General features: G+C 40.1%; 1 protein-coding gene and 1 long non-coding RNA gene across 2 annotated transcripts in view; one reads left to right on the top strand and one right to left on the bottom strand.

The window, feature by feature from the left end:
* The window catches only part of LOC113060904 (uncharacterized), a 36,941-nt gene that overhangs the window by 5,526 nt on the left and 12,697 nt on the right, over positions 1-18,718 (bottom strand). Inside the window, exons 3-4 of the long non-coding RNA XR_003278308.1 lie at positions 12,211-12,448; positions 9,419-9,548 (exon numbers count right to left, since the gene is read on the bottom strand). This is a non-coding gene — a long non-coding RNA (uncharacterized LOC113060904). The remainder of the gene's footprint in view (positions 1-9,418; positions 9,549-12,210; positions 12,449-18,718) is intronic.
* Positions 5,606-7,100, top strand: LOC113060901 (antimicrobial peptide NK-lysin-like). Its single transcript, XM_026230161.1, has 4 exons — positions 5,606-5,753; positions 6,016-6,080; positions 6,531-6,626; positions 6,695-7,100. Exons 1-4 carry the CDS (start codon positions 5,711-5,713, stop codon positions 6,857-6,859), a joined length of 369 nt encoding a protein of 122 aa, XP_026085946.1. The 5' UTR covers positions 5,606-5,710; the 3' UTR covers positions 6,860-7,100.

Raw genomic sequence — 18,718 nt, 5'->3', positions numbered from 1 at the left:
TTCTTCACTGACTACGTTTACAAGCTGTTCAAATTCGGGTTATGGTCGGGTTAAGGTCACTATTTGGGTTTCTGAAACATTCGGGATAACCCGTTTACATGCGTGAGCAGAGAGAGTTACTCCTGTATACATGGAATGTGTAATCATTCGCCAATATCCCGATGTAAACGGCGACGCACGGTTAGCGCCTGGACGTAAGACGCAATATGCGTCATTTCCGATTCTTCTTCCTGTATCCAAAGACTCAAAAGACCTAGATTCCTTGCGAATAGAACATGCGCAGAACACACATTTTGATGGGGATATGCCCGAAACGCGTTTACAAGAGCAAATATTCGGGTTAGAAAAGGGGTACCCCAGGTATAATATCCCGGTTTTTAAAAACCCGAATATGAGCATATCCGGGTTTTTGCCGGTGTTTACATGGCCGTGCGCGACCGGGTTATTGCTAATATCCCGGTTTTGAACGGGTTATTGGCTGCATGTAAACGTAGTCAATGATGTTGATGGTTAACAGCAGGTGTTCATTACTAATGTGCACTCATCATTTAATGAATCACTTAATTATCTAATTAACTTTTAACTCTTTGGGGATCTGGGATTTGACTTCAGACTCATTTGTGACTTGGAAGGAATGACTTGGTTCCTCCACTGATGAAATCAGCTGCTGAGTTTATGAGTGGAACAAAAATATGTCAGGACTTTTAGTCTTTGGCCCCTGGACTACCCACCTCTGGTCAAAATAACCCAACTGCTGGGTCAGAACAACCCAACTGCTGGGTTGGTCCCTTTTTAACCCAGTGGTGGGTTATATTTAACCCAGCATTTTTTTTAGAAGAACTGGACTGTGGTGGAAATTTATTTGGCATTAATCATATTTTAACTTAAACTAGTATGAAATCAAATCCAAGCTGAGCAACACCTGTGAGAAGGTCAAGTTGTTGAGAGTTCAGTGGAAGTATCTGCACAATCTGATTGATGAGCTGATGACCGATGATGGGCCACAAACCATCTGTACTAAAATTCATGTCTGCAAGTAGGTACACAGAATTATCCACTCCAAAAGTTTATAATCATGTCTTTTTTTTCCACAACACTATGGTGATTCATTATTTAAATAAGGAGATTTTGAATATAATTTTTGTTTTGTTTATTCCAGGCAATAATCACCCATAAAGGAGATCATTTGTGTACGTGATCAAGCTAATAACAATTTTCTAAATCAGAATAAACTACTGTGAGAGCATTACAGTATATGCATTACATGCCAATTCTTGTATGCCTTTGCTGAGAGAAAAATCTAATTTGTGCTTTTATAAGCCCCTATAACATCCCTTGTATAACATCCCCTCCATATTTGAGATTTAAATATTGCTTGCAAGAAAAAAAAATTAGTCAGTTAGTAGTTATAAACTTTTTAAAAAGAAATGAATACCTTTATTCAGCAATGATGCATTAAATTGATCAACACTGACAATAAATACATTTATAATATTACAACAGGTATTAAGTTATGAGAAAAACTAAGCAAACTTAAGCATGACTGATTACCTACAAAGCAACATCTAATGCGGCCAATAGGTCATCTAACATGAATGTGGGTTTCTAAATCAACTGTTCACACATTCACACACTCATTAACAGTCATTTAGCACTAAAACTCCCACAGTCCTCCCCTAATACTCTGAGAAAATAATCAGGTGCTGAACAGATGCATTAAATGAACAATTAATTACTCATAATGCCATTAAAATAGCCATTGTTGATGCATAGAGTCATGTGCATTGTTTTTATTGTACTTTAGTTGTTATTGGTTAGTTGTGATCTTTAGCTTAAGTTAACATAATATTGCACTTTTATATTACTACTATGATGCATACTTATATTTGTTCACAGAAAATTGGTCTGACAAAATAAAAATGATCTTAATGATTTCATGATGGTGTTGTATACACACACACACACACAGGGGTGCACAGGGGTGTTTTTCAGTCTGGTTCTCATGAGAGCACCTGGAGATATGGTTTGCATATAGTGTGACTCATTAAATGAAACTATAAATAAAAGAATTAATAGTAGTGATAATTGGTATTGTTAAACTGTATTTATTTATTTTTATTGCAGGTTGCCTCCATGTATATTCTACACATATACAAGTATAGAAATTATCATTTTTAGTATTTATCATTATTTGTTATGTATGTATATAATTATATGACCATGTCATTGATCAGTAACAGACATATGAGGGATGAATTTCACTTAATGTGTAGTTTATAAACTATATATCTAGAAAATATAAGTTCTGGTCAACTTTTTATTAAGATGCAAAAAGGCTGACGATCTGAGACGGAATTAAGTCTTGAGATCAACACAACCACGCAAGCCATTTCCTCTCTTGTCATGGGTTTCTCACAGTGACTGATATGTTCAGATATATAATAGCATCAGTGCATCTTTGCATCCTTTTAAACACAACGGTTTTAAAACACGACCATTAGTAGGAGTTATACTGATTCTTCTCCTTGCAGGCTAAGTGTGAGGGGGGAAACAACTTTTGAAAAAACTAGTTGAAAGGAAATGATGACTGATTGGCTAAAGCCAAGAGTCACATAGAGGAGTTTAGTACCAGCACACGTCTGTGGGATGTTTGTCAAACAGTGCTGTTGGGTTGTGGTGTGAAGTGAGGTGTGAAAACTGCATGCAGATGAGGATGTATAATTTACATAAAGTCATTCACTCACTGTCATTTCATTAAAGACTTCTTTCTACAGAACTCAAAACAAGACCATTTAATGAATATCTGGTTGAGTGAATTCAGTACAATAGCAGTACATTGTGTCTAGGGTTGGAATCACTGATCATAGTGGTATTATAATAGTATAATATAATAGTAGAATTTATATAGATCAGTGGTCGGAACCTAGAATGTTTTTTTATTCAGATTCGGTATTATACAAAATAAATATCTATTATTAACCCTAACTGGAATAAGGTTCCTTACATGTGAATTCTTCCAAATACAGTACAAAATACTTCTTCAATGACACATGCAGTGTAGTTCAATTACAAATGATTCTAATGAGTCAGTTCTTTTTAGTATGTCAAAAATAAATAAATAAACTCTCACATGTTCTATGGATTGTATCAGTTTTGTCTTTAGTGCCTTGCTTGACCTAGTTTCCCAGTGTGTGTAAGGGATTATTTTGTTCAGTTCACCTCTTTTAATAAGCCTAATAGTCTTCATTTGGTTTAGTATTTATATTCCCATGTATCTTGAGTTCAGTGTTTTCTGATTACAGAATGAAAGAATCTAAGGTCCCTATTTTAACGATCTAAACGCAAAGTTTAAAGCACTTTTGCTATTTTAATGATGGAAAAATGGTTGGCGCGCCCGGACGCATGGTTTAAATGGGTGTTTTTGGGGCGTAACGTGCAATAAACAGAGTCTCATCTTCCATTCCCTTTAGGAGCCAGTTGCGCTCGTGCCATGACGGATTTGCTATTTCATTGGGGAATTTGGCAAGCGCAAAGATAGAACGCGTCTCTGAGATGAAATGGACTGATATATTTCAAATGTTTATTTCTTTTAATTTAGATTTTTAAAATCCCAAATTCAGTATTTCAGAAAATTAGAATATTGTGAAAAGGTTCAATATTGAAGAAACCTGGTGCCACACTCTAATCAGCTAATTAACTCAAAACACCTGCAAAGTCTTTAAATGGTCTCTCAGTCTAGTTCTGTAGGCTACACAATCATGGGGAAGACTGCTGACTGGACAGTTGTCCAAAAGACGACCATTGACACCTTGCATAAGGAGGGCAAGACACAAAAGGTCCTGACCTTGACCCCATAGAAAATCTTTGGGGTATTTTGAAGAGGAAGATGTGATATGCCAGACCCAACAATGCAGAAGAGCAACCTGGTCTCTCATAACACCTGAGCAGTGCCACAGACTGATCGACTCCATGCCACGCCGCATTAATGCAATAATTCAGCCAAAACAAGCCCCAACTAAGTATTGAGTGCTGTACATGCTCATACTTTTCATTTTTATACTTTTTAGTTGGCCAAGATTTCAAAAATCCTTTCTTTGTATTGGTCTTAAGTTATATTCAAATTTTCTGAGATACTGAATTTGGGATTTCCCTTAGTTGTCAGTATAATCCTCAAAATTAAAAGAAATTAACATTTGAAATATATCAGTCTGTGTGTAATGAATGAATATAATTTACAAGTTTCACTTTACGAATGGAATTAGTGAAATAAATCAACTTTTTGATGATAGTCTAACTATATGACCAGCACCTGTATGTATGTATATATTAGCCTCCAAAAATTAATATGCATTGCAATCCTTTAATTTTTATCATTTGGCATGTTTGTGTGCTGCTGTGCATCCCTGGTTTAATAAGCAGTGTGTATATGCACATTGTGGACCCGCCTGTACTAACACACCCTTTAAATAACAAAAAAACAACAACATTGCGCCAGACTTTAGACCAGGTTTGAGTTGGTCTATGGCGCAGTCTATTTTCAGCTCCTTAGAATTAACACACCTCTTTTTTTAGACCAGCACGACGATGGGCGCACACATGAGCGCAAATGCATTTGATAATTAAATGACGTGGCGCTGGACTGAAACTAGCAAACACACTTGCGCTGCGCCTTGCGCCGCATTGCGCCGGGTGTTTTATAGGGCCCTAAAGTGATGGTAGATGGGCAACTTTTTAAGCAATGTAATGACTGTAATGTTTGGGATATTTTATGTTAAACCAACACACAACTAACAAACTAGACAATTTGTCTTAAGTATTTTTTTTTTAAGAAAAATGAAATGAAACTTTGTATAGTATTGATGTATAAATGTATAGTTAATGCCAGTTATTGGATAGTTTAGTTTTAAGAGTTACACAGCTTTAGGTGGGGTGCAAACTGCCTCTCCTTTCAGAAATGAGAAGATATGGTGTAGAATTTTCTCTCTGTACTCTCAGGGTTTGTTGCTGATTCAAAAGGAGCATTTCTGAATTTCCTTTTCACAATGTCACATCAATTCATTAAGAACTGTTAAAATGATGACAGTTTGAGAATTAGAAATGAGGAAGCAGTTCTTGATTCTATTCTGAAACGCTCAACATGTGGTTTACTGAGAAAACCATCAGACACCCTGCAATATGCAAGTTAAAGTAACTCTCTCTTCTTGAAAGAAAAGAGTGAGTAAAAACCGATTTATGTTTCATCTAAATTAACCAGCAAGAGAAGACTTCATTCTTTGAGGTTGCTTCTAGTTGCAGTGGTATAAATTAGTCCCAATGGGGTGGCATTAGGGCAACCATTTTCAAATGCAATATATCAAACAAAATCTTCATTACAGAGTATTTTGAGTTTCCAGTTTAAACAATGTGTGATTTATGCTTCTGCCATTTGCTACCATACCATTATGATGCTGTTTTGAAATAAGCAGCTGCAGTGTAGTTGACACTGAATTTAGTGTTAACTGTTTAGATATAGTACGTGTAATCAAAGTATTATCGTTAATGACACATAAGATGGAAAACAACATGTGTTGAGGGCACTACTGGTCTCACTTCACAATGTTTGTGTTTTCCTGTGTAAAATAGAAGTATTTTAGTAAGAGTGTCATCAAAAACCTTCAGCAAACAAGAGAGTTTTCAGTCTCATTGTGTTCAGACTCTTTTGCCAAACAAGATGCTGCGGAGAATCGTCCTGATCACCCTGCTGATATCCTCAGGTAAAATTAGCACAGATCAGTTGTTGGTTATCTTTATCCATCTATTTATCTTAATTTTGTGTGACTAGCTGGAAATGACTGCATAGACTGGTTTGGACTGGCTCAAGTTTATTGATGTGCAATGCTGGTCATGCTAAAACCAGCTTGAATGTACCTAAAGTATACATATCATATTCTCACTTTTTACCTAAACACATGCACTATATTAAATTCCACCATTTCGTTGTATGTGCTACATTTACCATTCAGTTTTTTCTTACAGTTTGTGCCCTTCACTGGGAAATGCACAAAGGAGATTCCATTAGAAATGAATTTGAAGAAAGCTCTGTGAGTCATCCTTAACATTGTTTATTATGATAATTTTTTTTAACTAATTTTTGGATTCCAAGCTTTCCTTGATTGCGTAAACTTTGATTACAAATAACGCAAAAAAAATTAACTTATTAGCTGAATGATTATTTTACACATCAAACTGTTATTGGAAAAATGGAAACTACATGATGTTTACGTGATGGTAGAATTTAGAACTATTTATGTAATTGGCCAAACAATAATATGACTGTCAGCTGATTAATCACTGTTTTATCCATAGATCCCAATCTATAGAGGTCAGATTTTTGTCATATACTGAAATGAAATTTCAAGATTGTTTGCAAGATGAATAAGCTAGACAATGGTTTTCAAACAGCTAGTCATGTCTATTTTTAACTGCTAATTCGATTCTAAATGTCATATAAACTATTGATTCTAAAATACTGCCATATGTTGATATATTAGGGTGAGATAGAAACAGAACAACTCCCTGGAAAGTGCTGGGCTTGCAAGTGGGTGATGAAGAAACTGAAAAAGCAGATCTCCAATGGAGCAACTCCGGTCAGTATCAGTACATTTCTATAAGTTTTAATAAATTAATGTGAGACTAATGACTTAATTTCCTACAGGAAGACATTAAAATTAAGCTGGGGATGATCTGTGATGAGATCGGCTTCCTAAAGTCAATGTGTAGGAATTTAGTGAACCAGTTCACGGACATTCTGGTTGAAGAACTTTCAACCACTGATGATGCCAGAACCATCTGTACTAATATTCGTGTTTGCAGGAAATAGGAATGGAGTTAATGAGTTTATAAAAGTTAAAAAATCATATTTGATCGATTAAAGGTATGCATAAGGCTTTTTTGTTTGTTTGTTTGTTTCTGAAAGGCTTTCCCCCCGAGTTATTATTGCTCTAAACCCAGTTTGTAACCCCGGGTATGGAATGTTTCACAGTTCTAATTTAGAAGCACGGTACACTCTTTTTCTGCATTCTGCTTTCAATTTGAAAATAAATGTGTTAAAGAAGCTTTAATGTTGTGTGACATGATACTTTTACATATAGAGTATGATTCAATTAGTGTTTTATTGGTCTGTTTCTTGGTCCATCAGCACCACACATTAATATCTTGTGCCCATTTCAACCTCATAATTTCTGAAATTTCACAAATAATAAGCAATAAAAACAATCTGCAGAAGGAATAAATAGAATAAAATTGGTTTCAATCAAAAGTATAAACACATAAAAACACAATGACAGCAAACAAGCTACAATTACTGTAGACAGTATTTACAGACAAAAGTTTTAAAGTATTTATCCATTTGCCTGACAATTTAGCCTGTCGGTCAGCACACCGATCATTATCAGTTTGTTTAGATGGCTGGTGACACATCCAGAAATGTACATTTTGCACTAATGAGCTTCTCAAACAGCTTTTCATGTGAGATACTGCAAGATGCTGCTACTGTGAGATTATGATGTGACAGTTATATACAATAATAATAATAATAATAATAATAATAATAATAATAATAATAATAATTTAATTTTGATGATTAAAGTTGACAACTAAGGAAAACCCCAAATTCAGTATCTGATAAGATTTGAATATTGTGAAAAGGTTCAATATTGAAGAAACCTGGTGCCACACTCTAATCAGCTAATTAACTCAAAACACCTGCAAAGTCTTTAAATGGTCTCTCAGTCTAGTTCTGTAGGCTACACAATCATGGGGAAGACTGCTGACTTGACAGTTGTCCAAAAGACGACCATTGACACCTTGCACAAGGAGGGCAAGACACAAAAGGTCATTGCAAAAGAGGCTGGCTGTTCACAGAGCTCTGTGTCCAAGCACATTAATAGAGAGGTGAAGGGAAGGAAAGATGTGGTAGAAAAAAAGTGTACAAGCAATAGGGATAACCGCACCCTGGAGAGGATTGTAAAACAAAACCCATTCAAAAATGTGGGGGAGATTCACAAAGAGTGGACTGCAGCTGGAGTCAGTGCTTCAAGAACCACTATAGACAGACGTATTCAAGACATGGGTTTCAGCTTCGCATTCCTTGTGTCAAGCCACTCTTGAACAACAGACAGTGTCAGAAATGTCTCACATCAAAAAGGACTGGACTGCTACTGAGTGGTCCAAAGTTATGTTCCCTGATGAAAGTACATTTTGCATTTCCTTTGGAAGTCAGGGTCCCAGAGTCTGGAGGAAGAGAGGAGAGTCACACAATCCACGTTGCTTGAGGTCCAGTGTAAAGTTTCCAAAGTCAGTGATGGTTTGCGGTGCCATGTCATCTGCTGGTGTTGGTCCACTGTGTTTTCTGAGGTCCAAGGTCAACACAGCCGTATACCAGAAAGTTGCTGACCAACTTTATGGAGATGCAGATTTCATTTCCCGACAGGACTTGGCACCTGCACACAGTGCCAAAGCTTCCAGTACCTGGTTTAAGGACCATGGTATCCCTGTTCTTAATTGGTCAGCAAACTCGCCTGACTTTAACCCCATAGAAAATCTATGGGGTATAATGAAGAGGAAGATGCGATATGCCAGACCCAAGATTGCAGAAGAGCTGAAGGCCACTATCTCATAACACCTGAGCAGTGCCAAAGACATTTGAAATATATCAGTCTGTGTGTAATGAATGAATATAATACACAAGTTTCACTTTTTTTAATGGAATTATTGAAATAAATAAACTTTTTGACGATATTCTAATTATATGACCAGCACCTGTATAATTGGTTACTTGTCAAAAACTGAATGACATCATATTCATACTAGTAATTTCTCCCATTTTTGATCAGATGCTCTGAAAACAATAGCATGTCCGAATTTTCAGTAAACTTAGAGGGAAAGTACCGTCAAATTTCCTTTGAGTTTAAACATCTTGAGTCAAGTTCACTGTTTTGTGGTTTGAACCTACGACCTGTCATGCCGTCATGATTTTAGTAAAGAGTACATGAAGAAGGACTAGGAAAAATGAGTCTTTTAATGGACATAAACCACATTAACCATTCAAATATAACATTAAATCAAGGAGAACAGAACAGGCTCAAACTCAAATAGGGCGGATAATAAGGGGCAGGAACTAAAAACCAGGAACAGGTGATCTAAATGAACGAAGATTAACTGCTGATGAGAACTGAAAATTAGCCAAGTGAGGACAGACGGGAACAAATAAAAACCAACACTTGACATGACCATTCTTTTATCAGCGCAGATTGTTACCAAAAAAAAAAAAAAAAAAACAGTGGATGGATACAAAAGCAAAATACACAATAAAATAATGAATTATTAATCCGAGCGTACAAGACACTGGCAATTACCTGAATAGAGGAAAAGAAAATACCTTGAAGATTGAGATGGGTCAAAGGTCACTGGGCCTCGATGAGGGCGTTAAAGAGACTTTGAAGGCCAACTAAGGTCACAGAAGAGTTTGCAGACAAGTCCAAAGACACCAGAAAGCGGACACAAAACAACTAGAGTTCAACAGAGAAATATTTCTTATTAAAATCCAGCTCCCCGCAGTCATTTCACACAAAATTTAAATTAAATGCAATGCATGTTAGAAGGTAGGAATGGTTGACTATCTCTTTGGATTTGAGATTTTAGTCTTTGCAACTTTACAGATCTTCTTTAAACACGTATAGCTTGTAACACTCCAAAGAGAAAGACATTTTTTAAATAGCATCATATGACCCCTTTAAAATTTAAAACTGTCAAACTTCGTTCATGGAGGGACGGAGCCTTGCAGATTTTTGTTCCAATCCTGCTCCAATACACATACCAGTTTTCAAATAAGCCTGAAGGACTTGATTAGTTAGATCAGGTGTGTTTGATTGGGGTTGAATCTGGACTCTGTGGGGCCCTGACCCATTATGAATTTAGTTTGGCATCCCTGATTTAAGGACTGTTCTTGTTTGCTTGGGAAACCCTGTTGCTGCTGTAGATAAGTGTATTCTGAGATGATTCTTAAACCCCTTCGTTTGAAGTGGGATCCTGAAATGTTTTTAATTTGATATCTGGCCTTCCCCTCCCATCAAAAGAGAAAAAGCTCTCAGCCAATCAGATTCGACGACCATAAAGAACTATTATATCATATTTGTATGTACAAAATTTAAAAAATAATAGTTTGAATCTGAGTGCATAAAAAATTATAAATCAAAGTTTCAAATTGAAGTGTTTCTATATTCCAGTTGATTAGCTCTGTATAAAATCTCCGGAGATCCCTTAAGCCCCTCTAGTGGCAGTTACCATAAAATGCAATTTAATGTATTTTTTTTCCACAAGGGGGCATCAGACCCAATGCATGATATATTTTACAATGTCTTACTTTTTTTTTCTTCTTTTATTTTTGTGAAACAAAATAAACAAATATCAAATTATTATATAATATTTGTATGTCATGAGTGCATAAAAAATGATAAATCAAAGTAGGTAGGATCACAGGTAGGATCTAAACCATCTTAGAGCCTGCCCTTGAATACCTGTATAGTTTTGTAATCTATCTAGGAGTATGTCATGATCTACTGTGTCAAATGCAGCACTAAGATCAAGTAAAACTAGCAATGAGATGCAGACTTGATCTGATGCAAGGAGCAGGTCATTTGTAATTTTAACAAGTGCAGTTTCTTTGCTGTGGTGGGGCTTGAAACCTGACTGAAAATCTTCATACAGAATTTTTTTTTTTTTTTTTTTGCAGGAAGGAGCTCATTTGAGCAGACACAACTTTTTCACAAATTTTAGACATAAATGGAAGATTTGAAATAGGCCTATAATTTGCCAGTTCACTATGATCTAGTTTTGGTTTCTTAATAAGAGGCTTAATAACTGCCATCTTAAATGGTTTTGGGACATGACCAAAAGATAACGACGAGTTAATGATATTGAGAAGCGGTTCTTCGGCTACAGATAACAACTCTTTCAGTAATTTAGTGGGTACAGGATCTAATAAACATGTTGTTGGTTTAGATACAGTGATACGTTTATTTAGCTCTTCCTGTCCTATAATTGTAAAGCACTGCAGTTTATCTTTGGGTGCGATGGATGAAACTGAAGTGTTAGACGCTGTAGAATCTACATTCGCTATTGTATTTCTAATGTTCTCTATTTTATCAGTGAAGAAATTCATAAAGTCATTACTATTAAACGTTGATGGAATATTTGAATCAGGTGGCGTCTGGTTATTTGTTAGTTTAGCCACTGTGCTAAATAAAAACTTTGGATTGTTTTGGTTATTTTCAATGAGTTTGTGGATATGCTCTGCCCTGGCAGTTTTTAGAGCCTGTCTATAGCTGGACATACTGTTTTTCCACAGAATTCTAACAGCTTCTAATGTATTAGAGAAAATAGTGCCAATGTTGCCAGTCATTTCGCAGTTGAGATATATCAGGCAGGTTATACGCAGCATGCACGATACAAGGAAATGGTCTGTAACATCATTACTTTGAGTTACAATCTCTATATCAGTAAGATCGATTCCATGCGATATAATTAAATGTAGTGTATGATTAAAACGATGAATGGGCCCGGTGACATTTTGCTTGACTCCAAAAGAGTTTATTAGGTCAGTAAACGCAAGTCCTAATGCATCATTTGTATTATCAACGTGAATATAAAAATCTCCCATGATTAGCGCTTTATCAACTGTAACCAGGTCTGAGAGGAAATCTGCAAATTCTTTTAAGAATTCTGTATATGGTCCTGGTGGTCTATACACAGTAGCCAGAGCAAGAGATACATTAGATTTCTTTTGCATACCTGACAGTGTAACATTAAGCAGAAGTATTTCAAATGAGTTAAACCTGTATCCTGTTTTCTGGGTAACATAGAGAATATCACTATATATTGTTGCAACATGTCCGCCACGACCTGTGTGACGGGGCTAATGCTTATAACAGTAGTTTGGTGGAGTTGAATCATTTAGACCAATATAGTCATTTGGTTTTAGCCAGGTTTCAGTCAAGCAGAGTACATCAAAACTAGATTTCAATTATTAACAAATAGCAGATTCTGTTTTTTACACCATTTGTGTCCTCGTCGATACGTGGACAAGTGGTCCTGACACAATGATCGTCGCCGGTATCTGCGCAGAAACATCGAGAACATGAGCACCAGGGAAACAGTGAGTGTGCACTTTACCTTTGGCTAACGTAGCATGGACGTGCCGGACGATGGAGTCTCCGATGATCACAGCGTCACGTCCAGTCTCGCGGAGGGGAGCGAAGCGGTTCTGGGTGGAGATCTCGAAGACCGAGGGGTAGAAGTCGTCGCCCGGGGCCTGGCTCGCGTCCTCTGCTGTGGATACACCCAGGGTCCATGGTGTCCTAGCACCATAGTGAAGGACAGCTGGGAAGATCACATCCAGGGTGCACCGGGGCTGTGAAGAGAAAAACTAAAAGAGTAGACATAGGAATCTTCTTAAAGTAAACGGTATAGGGGTTGGTGGCACACAGGTAGCAAAATGTTGTTTAAATGTAATGAAGAAGTTGTCAAAGATATGTAGGGTTCTCACCTAAATGTTGTCCAGAATACAGTTGCGTGTGTAAATTAAGTCAAATTGGTTGCCTGGTTTGTGTGTGCTTGTAGTGGTAAGTCATTTGAGATCAAATGGAAGTCTGTAGCATAAGGCTTGCCTAGATGGATGTTGAAGTCTCCAAAAGACTAAAAGTGGACTGTCATCCTCGGGGAATGAAGACAGCAGCCCATCTAACTGCTCTAGGAAGGTGGCTAGAATTTGCCAAGAGGGTGGTAAATTACCACAACCTGGAGTTTTATAGAAGCTGTTAAAGTTGAGAAATGAGATTCAAATAAATTATAATTGCATAGGTGAGAGTGGGTTGAGTATTTCCAGTTGTTAGAAATGAGCAGACCAGTGCCGCCAACCCCCTGGTGTGAGATAAAGAGAAATTGTTAGATAGAGCAGCTTGAGTTGCTGAGTCTTCTGGGCAAATCCTGCTCTCAATCAAGGCCATGATGCTGAGTGTGGATTGTAAAGAGAAAGCAGAAATTAAGTCTGCCTTGTTGACATCTGACTGACAATTTCAGAGACCCAGAGAGAAAGAAAAGGTGCAGTAGTGAATGTAGAGATAGGATGCATGTAAGCAACACTGTGCAAAACTACTAGAAAATGATTTGCATTAAATTCTCAGAAACTCATCTGGAGGAAATAGTTGGACACCTTAAATGGACATATGTTGAAAATGCGTTGTGATCGGATCTTCAACAAACAAGCTACAGTTAGTCAAAAATGAATCTGCTAGAGTTCTAACCCACACATTCACACACTCATCATCAGTCATTTAGCACTAAATCCCTCAATACATCCTCCCTTAATAATCTGAGAAAATAATCAAGTGATGAACAGATGCATTAACATGAATGTAGGTGTCTAGACCAACTGTTCACACATTCACACATTCATCAACAGTCATTTAGCACTAAATCCCTCAATACATCCTCCCTTAATAATCTGAGAAAATAATTAAGTGAAGAACAGATGCATTTAATGAACAATTATTTAGCCAAAGCAACTGCTAATACCATATCATTGTATTGATGCCATTAAGATAACTGTTATTGAGTCATATACATTGTTTTCACTTTAGTTGTGATATTTAGCTAGCATAATAGTTAACATAAACATAGAAGTTAACATAATATTACAGTTTTATAATACTATTGTGATGCATACATTTTGTTCACAGAAAATTAGTCTGACAAAATAAAAATCATCTTAATGATTTCATGATCGTGCTGGTCTACACACACACACACACGGGTTGCAAATAGGTTTTTCAGTCTGGTTCTCATGAGAGCATCTGGAGACTCATTAAACATAAATCTATACATAAAACAACTGAAGCGAAGTGAAGTGACATTCAGCCAAGTATGGTAAACCAATCTCAAAATTCCTGCTCTACATTTAACCCATCCAAAGTGCACACACACACATGTTTGTTTTTGTGAAAAGTGGGGACATCCCATAGGCGTAATGGTTTTTATACTGTAGAAACTGTATATTCTATCGCCATTCACCAACCCTACCCCTAAACCTAACCCTCACAGGAAACTTTGTGCATTTTTACTTTCTCCAAAAAACTCATTCTGTATGATTTATAAGCGTTTTGAAAAATGGGGACATAGGTTATGTCCTCATAAGTCACCCTCTCCTTGTAATACCTGTGTCATACCCATGTCATTATACAGAGTTGTGTCCTGATATGTCACAAAAACATGCCCAGAGCAGTGAACACTAACACGCACAGACACACACACACACACACACACACACACACACATGTTTGTTTTTGTGAAAAGTGGGGACATCCCATAGGCGTAATGGTTTTTATACTGTACAAACTGTATATTCTATCGCCTTTCACCAACCCTACCCCTAAACCTAACCCTCACAGTGTCACAGTGTCTGGGCTGTGTTCCCTGGATGTCCAATAGGTGTCCACCGTTCCCACGGTGTCTGTCATCTCACCACTTCCTGTTCCCTTATTTGGTCACCTTCCTCCTTGTTTTAGTTAATTGATTGTTCCCCCACCTGTCTCCTGTTTCCCCATTATCCTTCTGTGTATAAATACCCGGTCTGTCTGAGTCTTTGTCCCTCAATAAATAATAATATTGCCCCTCAATAAAACCTCTTACCTGCATTTGGATCTCTCCCGTGTTTCTTGTATCACTGTACGTGATGGAAGGACTCCGTCATGCAGAGATCCAGCGGTGTGAGATTTCGAATCTGTTCCCCAGCCACCATGGAGGAACGGAGGGGGAGATTCCGGAACTTAACCACCCTTCGTCAAAAGGGAAGTGAGGTGGGTGGCCTGGCGCAATTGTTTTGGACTTTGGCAGTCGGGTTAGGTTACAATGATGCAGCACTAAAGGACTTGTTTAATAATTGCCTGGATGATCCTTTGCCTCAATGGGAGATGAAGGGGTTGGAGATCCTGGACTTTTGGGGGTTTACGGATTACCTGCACCATCGTGCTCAGTGGGATGCAACAACCACACCTGAGTTTCCAGACAAGACTGCCGCCAGCCCAGCGCCACAGCACAAGATGGCCGCCAGCCCAGCGCCACAGCACAGGATGGCCGAATCTACACCTGTGTTGCCAGACAAGATGGCTGACTCAACGCCTGAGTCTTCCGTCAAGGTGCCCCCGACTCGCCATCATAGAGGGTTGAGGAGGAGGAGACAGGCGTCTACCGTTCCTCAAAAGCCCGGAGGACGGTCCCGAGCAGCCCGCTGCCGTCCAGGAGGACGTACCCGAGCGGGCCACTGCCGTCCAGGAGGACGTTCCCGAGCAGGCCGCCGCCGTCCCAGAGGCGGAGACCGATGCTGTTCCGGAGGCCGAGGCGGTGCCCGATGCTGTTCCGGAGGCCGAGTCGGTGCCAGATGCTGTTTCAAAGGCCGAGGCGGTGCCCGATGCTGTTCCGGAGGCCGAGGAAGGTGCCCGATGCCGAGGCGGTGCCCGATGCTGTTACGGAGGCCGAGGCGGTGCCCGATGCCGAGGCGGTGTCCGTTGCTGTTCTGGAGGCTGAGGCGGGGCCCGATGCTGTTCCGGGGGCCGAGGCGGTGCCCGAAGCCATTCCCGATGTGGTGCCGGAGGCCGTTCCCGATGCGGTGCCCGAGGCCGTTCCAGAGGCGGTGCCCGAAGCCGAGGCGTCTCACGTCTCCACAGGCAGTCCAAAGTCAAGTCAGGTGCCCATTGACTTTCCAGAGTTGAGTCAGTTCCCGGTTGACCCTCTTGAGTCGAGTCAGGTGTTCATGGACCCTCCTGAGTCAGGGTTAGTCACCGTCGACCTTCCAGAGTCAGGGTTAGTTACCTTTGACCATCCAGAGTCAGGGCTAGTTCCTGTTGACCCTCCAGAGTCGAGTCAGGTTCCTGTTGACCCTCCAGAGTCGAGTCAGGTTCCAGTTGACCCTCCAGAGTCGAGTCAGGTTCCAGTTGACCCTCCAGAGTCGAGTCAGGTGCCAGCGGACCCTCCAGAGTCGAGTCAGGTGCCAGCGGACCCTCCAGAGTCGAGTCAGGTGCCAGCGGACCCTCCAGAGTCGAGTCAGGGGCCAGTCACCGGGGACCTTCCAGAGACAAGGCGGGTCACCGTTGAACTTCCAGAGTCAAGTCAAGTCACTGGGTGGTCTGCTGCTCCGCCCTGTTGGACTCCGGCATCGACCACAGGGGCGTGGTGGTCATCCGCTCCGCCCTGGGGGACTCTGACGGCGACCACGAGGACGTGGTGGTCTTCTGCTCCGCCCTGGGGGGCTTCCGCTCTGACCACACGGACATGGTGGTCTTCTGCTCTGCCCTGGGGAGGCTTCATGTTACGGTTTGTTTTCTTGTTTTGTGTCTTCACTCCTGTCCCGGTTCCCCTCTGTTAGTCTGGCCCTCCGTCCCTCCCCCTGAGCCTCCACCTGTCCGCCTCCCTCCTGGTCTCTGTTTTGTCTATCATGGAGCGTCTGGAAGCCACTCCGTAGAGAGGGGGTTCTGTCACAGTGTCTGGGTTGTGTTCCCTGGGTGTCCACTAGGTGTCCTCCGTTCCCACGGTGTCTGTCATCTCACCACTTCCTGTTCCCTTATTTGGTCACCTTCCTCCTTGTTTTAGTTAATTGATTGTTCCCCCACCTGTCTCCTGTTTCCCCATTATCCTTCTGTGTATAAATACCCGGTCTGTCTGAGTCTTTGTCACGGAGTCCTTGTCGTATGTATGATACATTCCAGAGTCTGCTTTTCCCGTGTGTTCTTGTTTTGTTTTTATATTATTGGATTTTCTGGCTTTGACCCTGCCTGGACTTTTTACCCCTTTTGGATTGCCCCTCAATAAAACCTCTTCCCTGCATTTGGATCTCTCCCGTGTTTCTTGTATCACCATACATGACACACAGGAAACTTTGAGCATTTTTACTTTCTCAAAAAAAAACCTCATTCTGTATGATTTATAAGCGTTTTGAAAAATGGGGACATGGGTTATGTCCTCATAAGTCACCCTCTCCTTGTAATACCTGTGTCATACCCATGTCATTATACAGAGTTGTGTCCTGATATGTCACAGACACACAGACTCAGACACACACACACACACACACACACACACACACACACGGAGCAGTGGGTATGCTGCGGCGGCGCCCAGGGAGCTGTTGGGGGTTCAGTGCCTTGCTCAAGGGCACCCAAGTCATGGTATTGAAGGTGGAGATAGCACTGTACATGCACTCCCCCCACCTACAATTCCTCCCAGCCCGAGACTCGAACTCACAACCCTTCGATTGCAAGTCTGACTCTCTAACCATTAGGCCACGACTTCCCTAACTGAGTAGCAAGGCACTGTTAAAACATCTTTGGGATAAAGTTGTGGACAGGTCCAAGTCAGGTGTCACAAGTTGGTCAGGCTCATCATCCACAGTGCACTCACTCAGACACTCATCTCCTGCACCTGTAAACCTTCCAATCATCTAATCACCAGCACCTGTTCACCATCCTCCCATCAGCTCACCTCCAAATAAATACACACACCTCAGTCACTCTCATGGTTGGATCTTGTGACTTCACCGGAACTCTCCACTGTCTAAGTTACCAGCATCGACTCCTTCAAAACTAACCTCTTGTGCTTACTTTCTCTCCAGCAATCCTCCATCTCCTTCCAGTGCTGATGATTATTCATATCGGTTTCAATAAAATTCTGCATACCACTAACCCCCTGCCTTCAGTCTGTCTGTTACAGAAGATCCATCCTAAAACAGAACGAATGACCAAAGACAGGATGGGCTGGGCTGAAGACTACATGTGAGATCTTGCTGGAGGAAAGGTCTTCGGAAGAGTATGTGGAGGAGTTGGAGCGATTCCATGATTAATACATACTTCTGGATGGGACTAGATGATGATGATCTTTTTCTCTTTTTGACTGCTGATGACTGTTGTGGACCCGTAGATTTTATGTACAGTCAGATCTCAAAAATACAGTCAGATCTCAAGTTCTCTCATCCACCTGCTACTCCCCACTGTTTATTCATATCGGTTTCAATAAAATCCTGCAGACCACTAACCCCCTGCCTTCAGTCTGTCTGTTATATCAGGAGATGGATACAAAAAGATTAAAACGCTTTCTCAATGACTAAAAGCACAGTAAAGTATCAAGAAATGGAAGGTATTTGGTGCAACACAGACCCTCCCTGGATCAGGACATCGCTTCTAACTGCATGAAAGGGCTAGGAGGAAACCAGTCAGAGAGGGGACCAAGAGGGTCCCACAGCTACTCTGAAGCAGCTGCAGGAATTTAGTGCAGCAGGGACTAGGTGGAAGGAAAAATGGATGGTGTAAAATATCATCAAATTGCCAGAAAGTAGTCAATGGGAAGAAGGTTTAACTTCCAACATGACAATGACCAAAACACACAGCTGTCTGTAATTTTGCTGTTTGAGCATAAAAAAAGATCAGCAAATTTACAAAGCTCATATTCAACTTCAAAAGGAGATATTTTATTTTGCAGAAATCACTAACAAATGACACCCCACATTCCGTAATGCAGAAGGCGGACTTTCATTGCGGGAACTATTCAAGTCATTCACGTCAGACTGGGCAGAGAGGTGTTGTAATAATGCAAAATATGTGAAAAATAATGTTTTTACGAAAAACTTGTTCCAGTA

The sequence above is a fragment of the Carassius auratus genome, chromosome 42, assembly GCF_003368295.1.
Source record: "Carassius auratus strain Wakin chromosome 42, ASM336829v1, whole genome shotgun sequence".
In the NCBI taxonomy this organism is placed as follows: Eukaryota; Metazoa; Chordata; class Actinopteri; order Cypriniformes; family Cyprinidae; genus Carassius; species Carassius auratus.
This window is presented reverse-complemented; position numbering and strand designations above follow the sequence as displayed.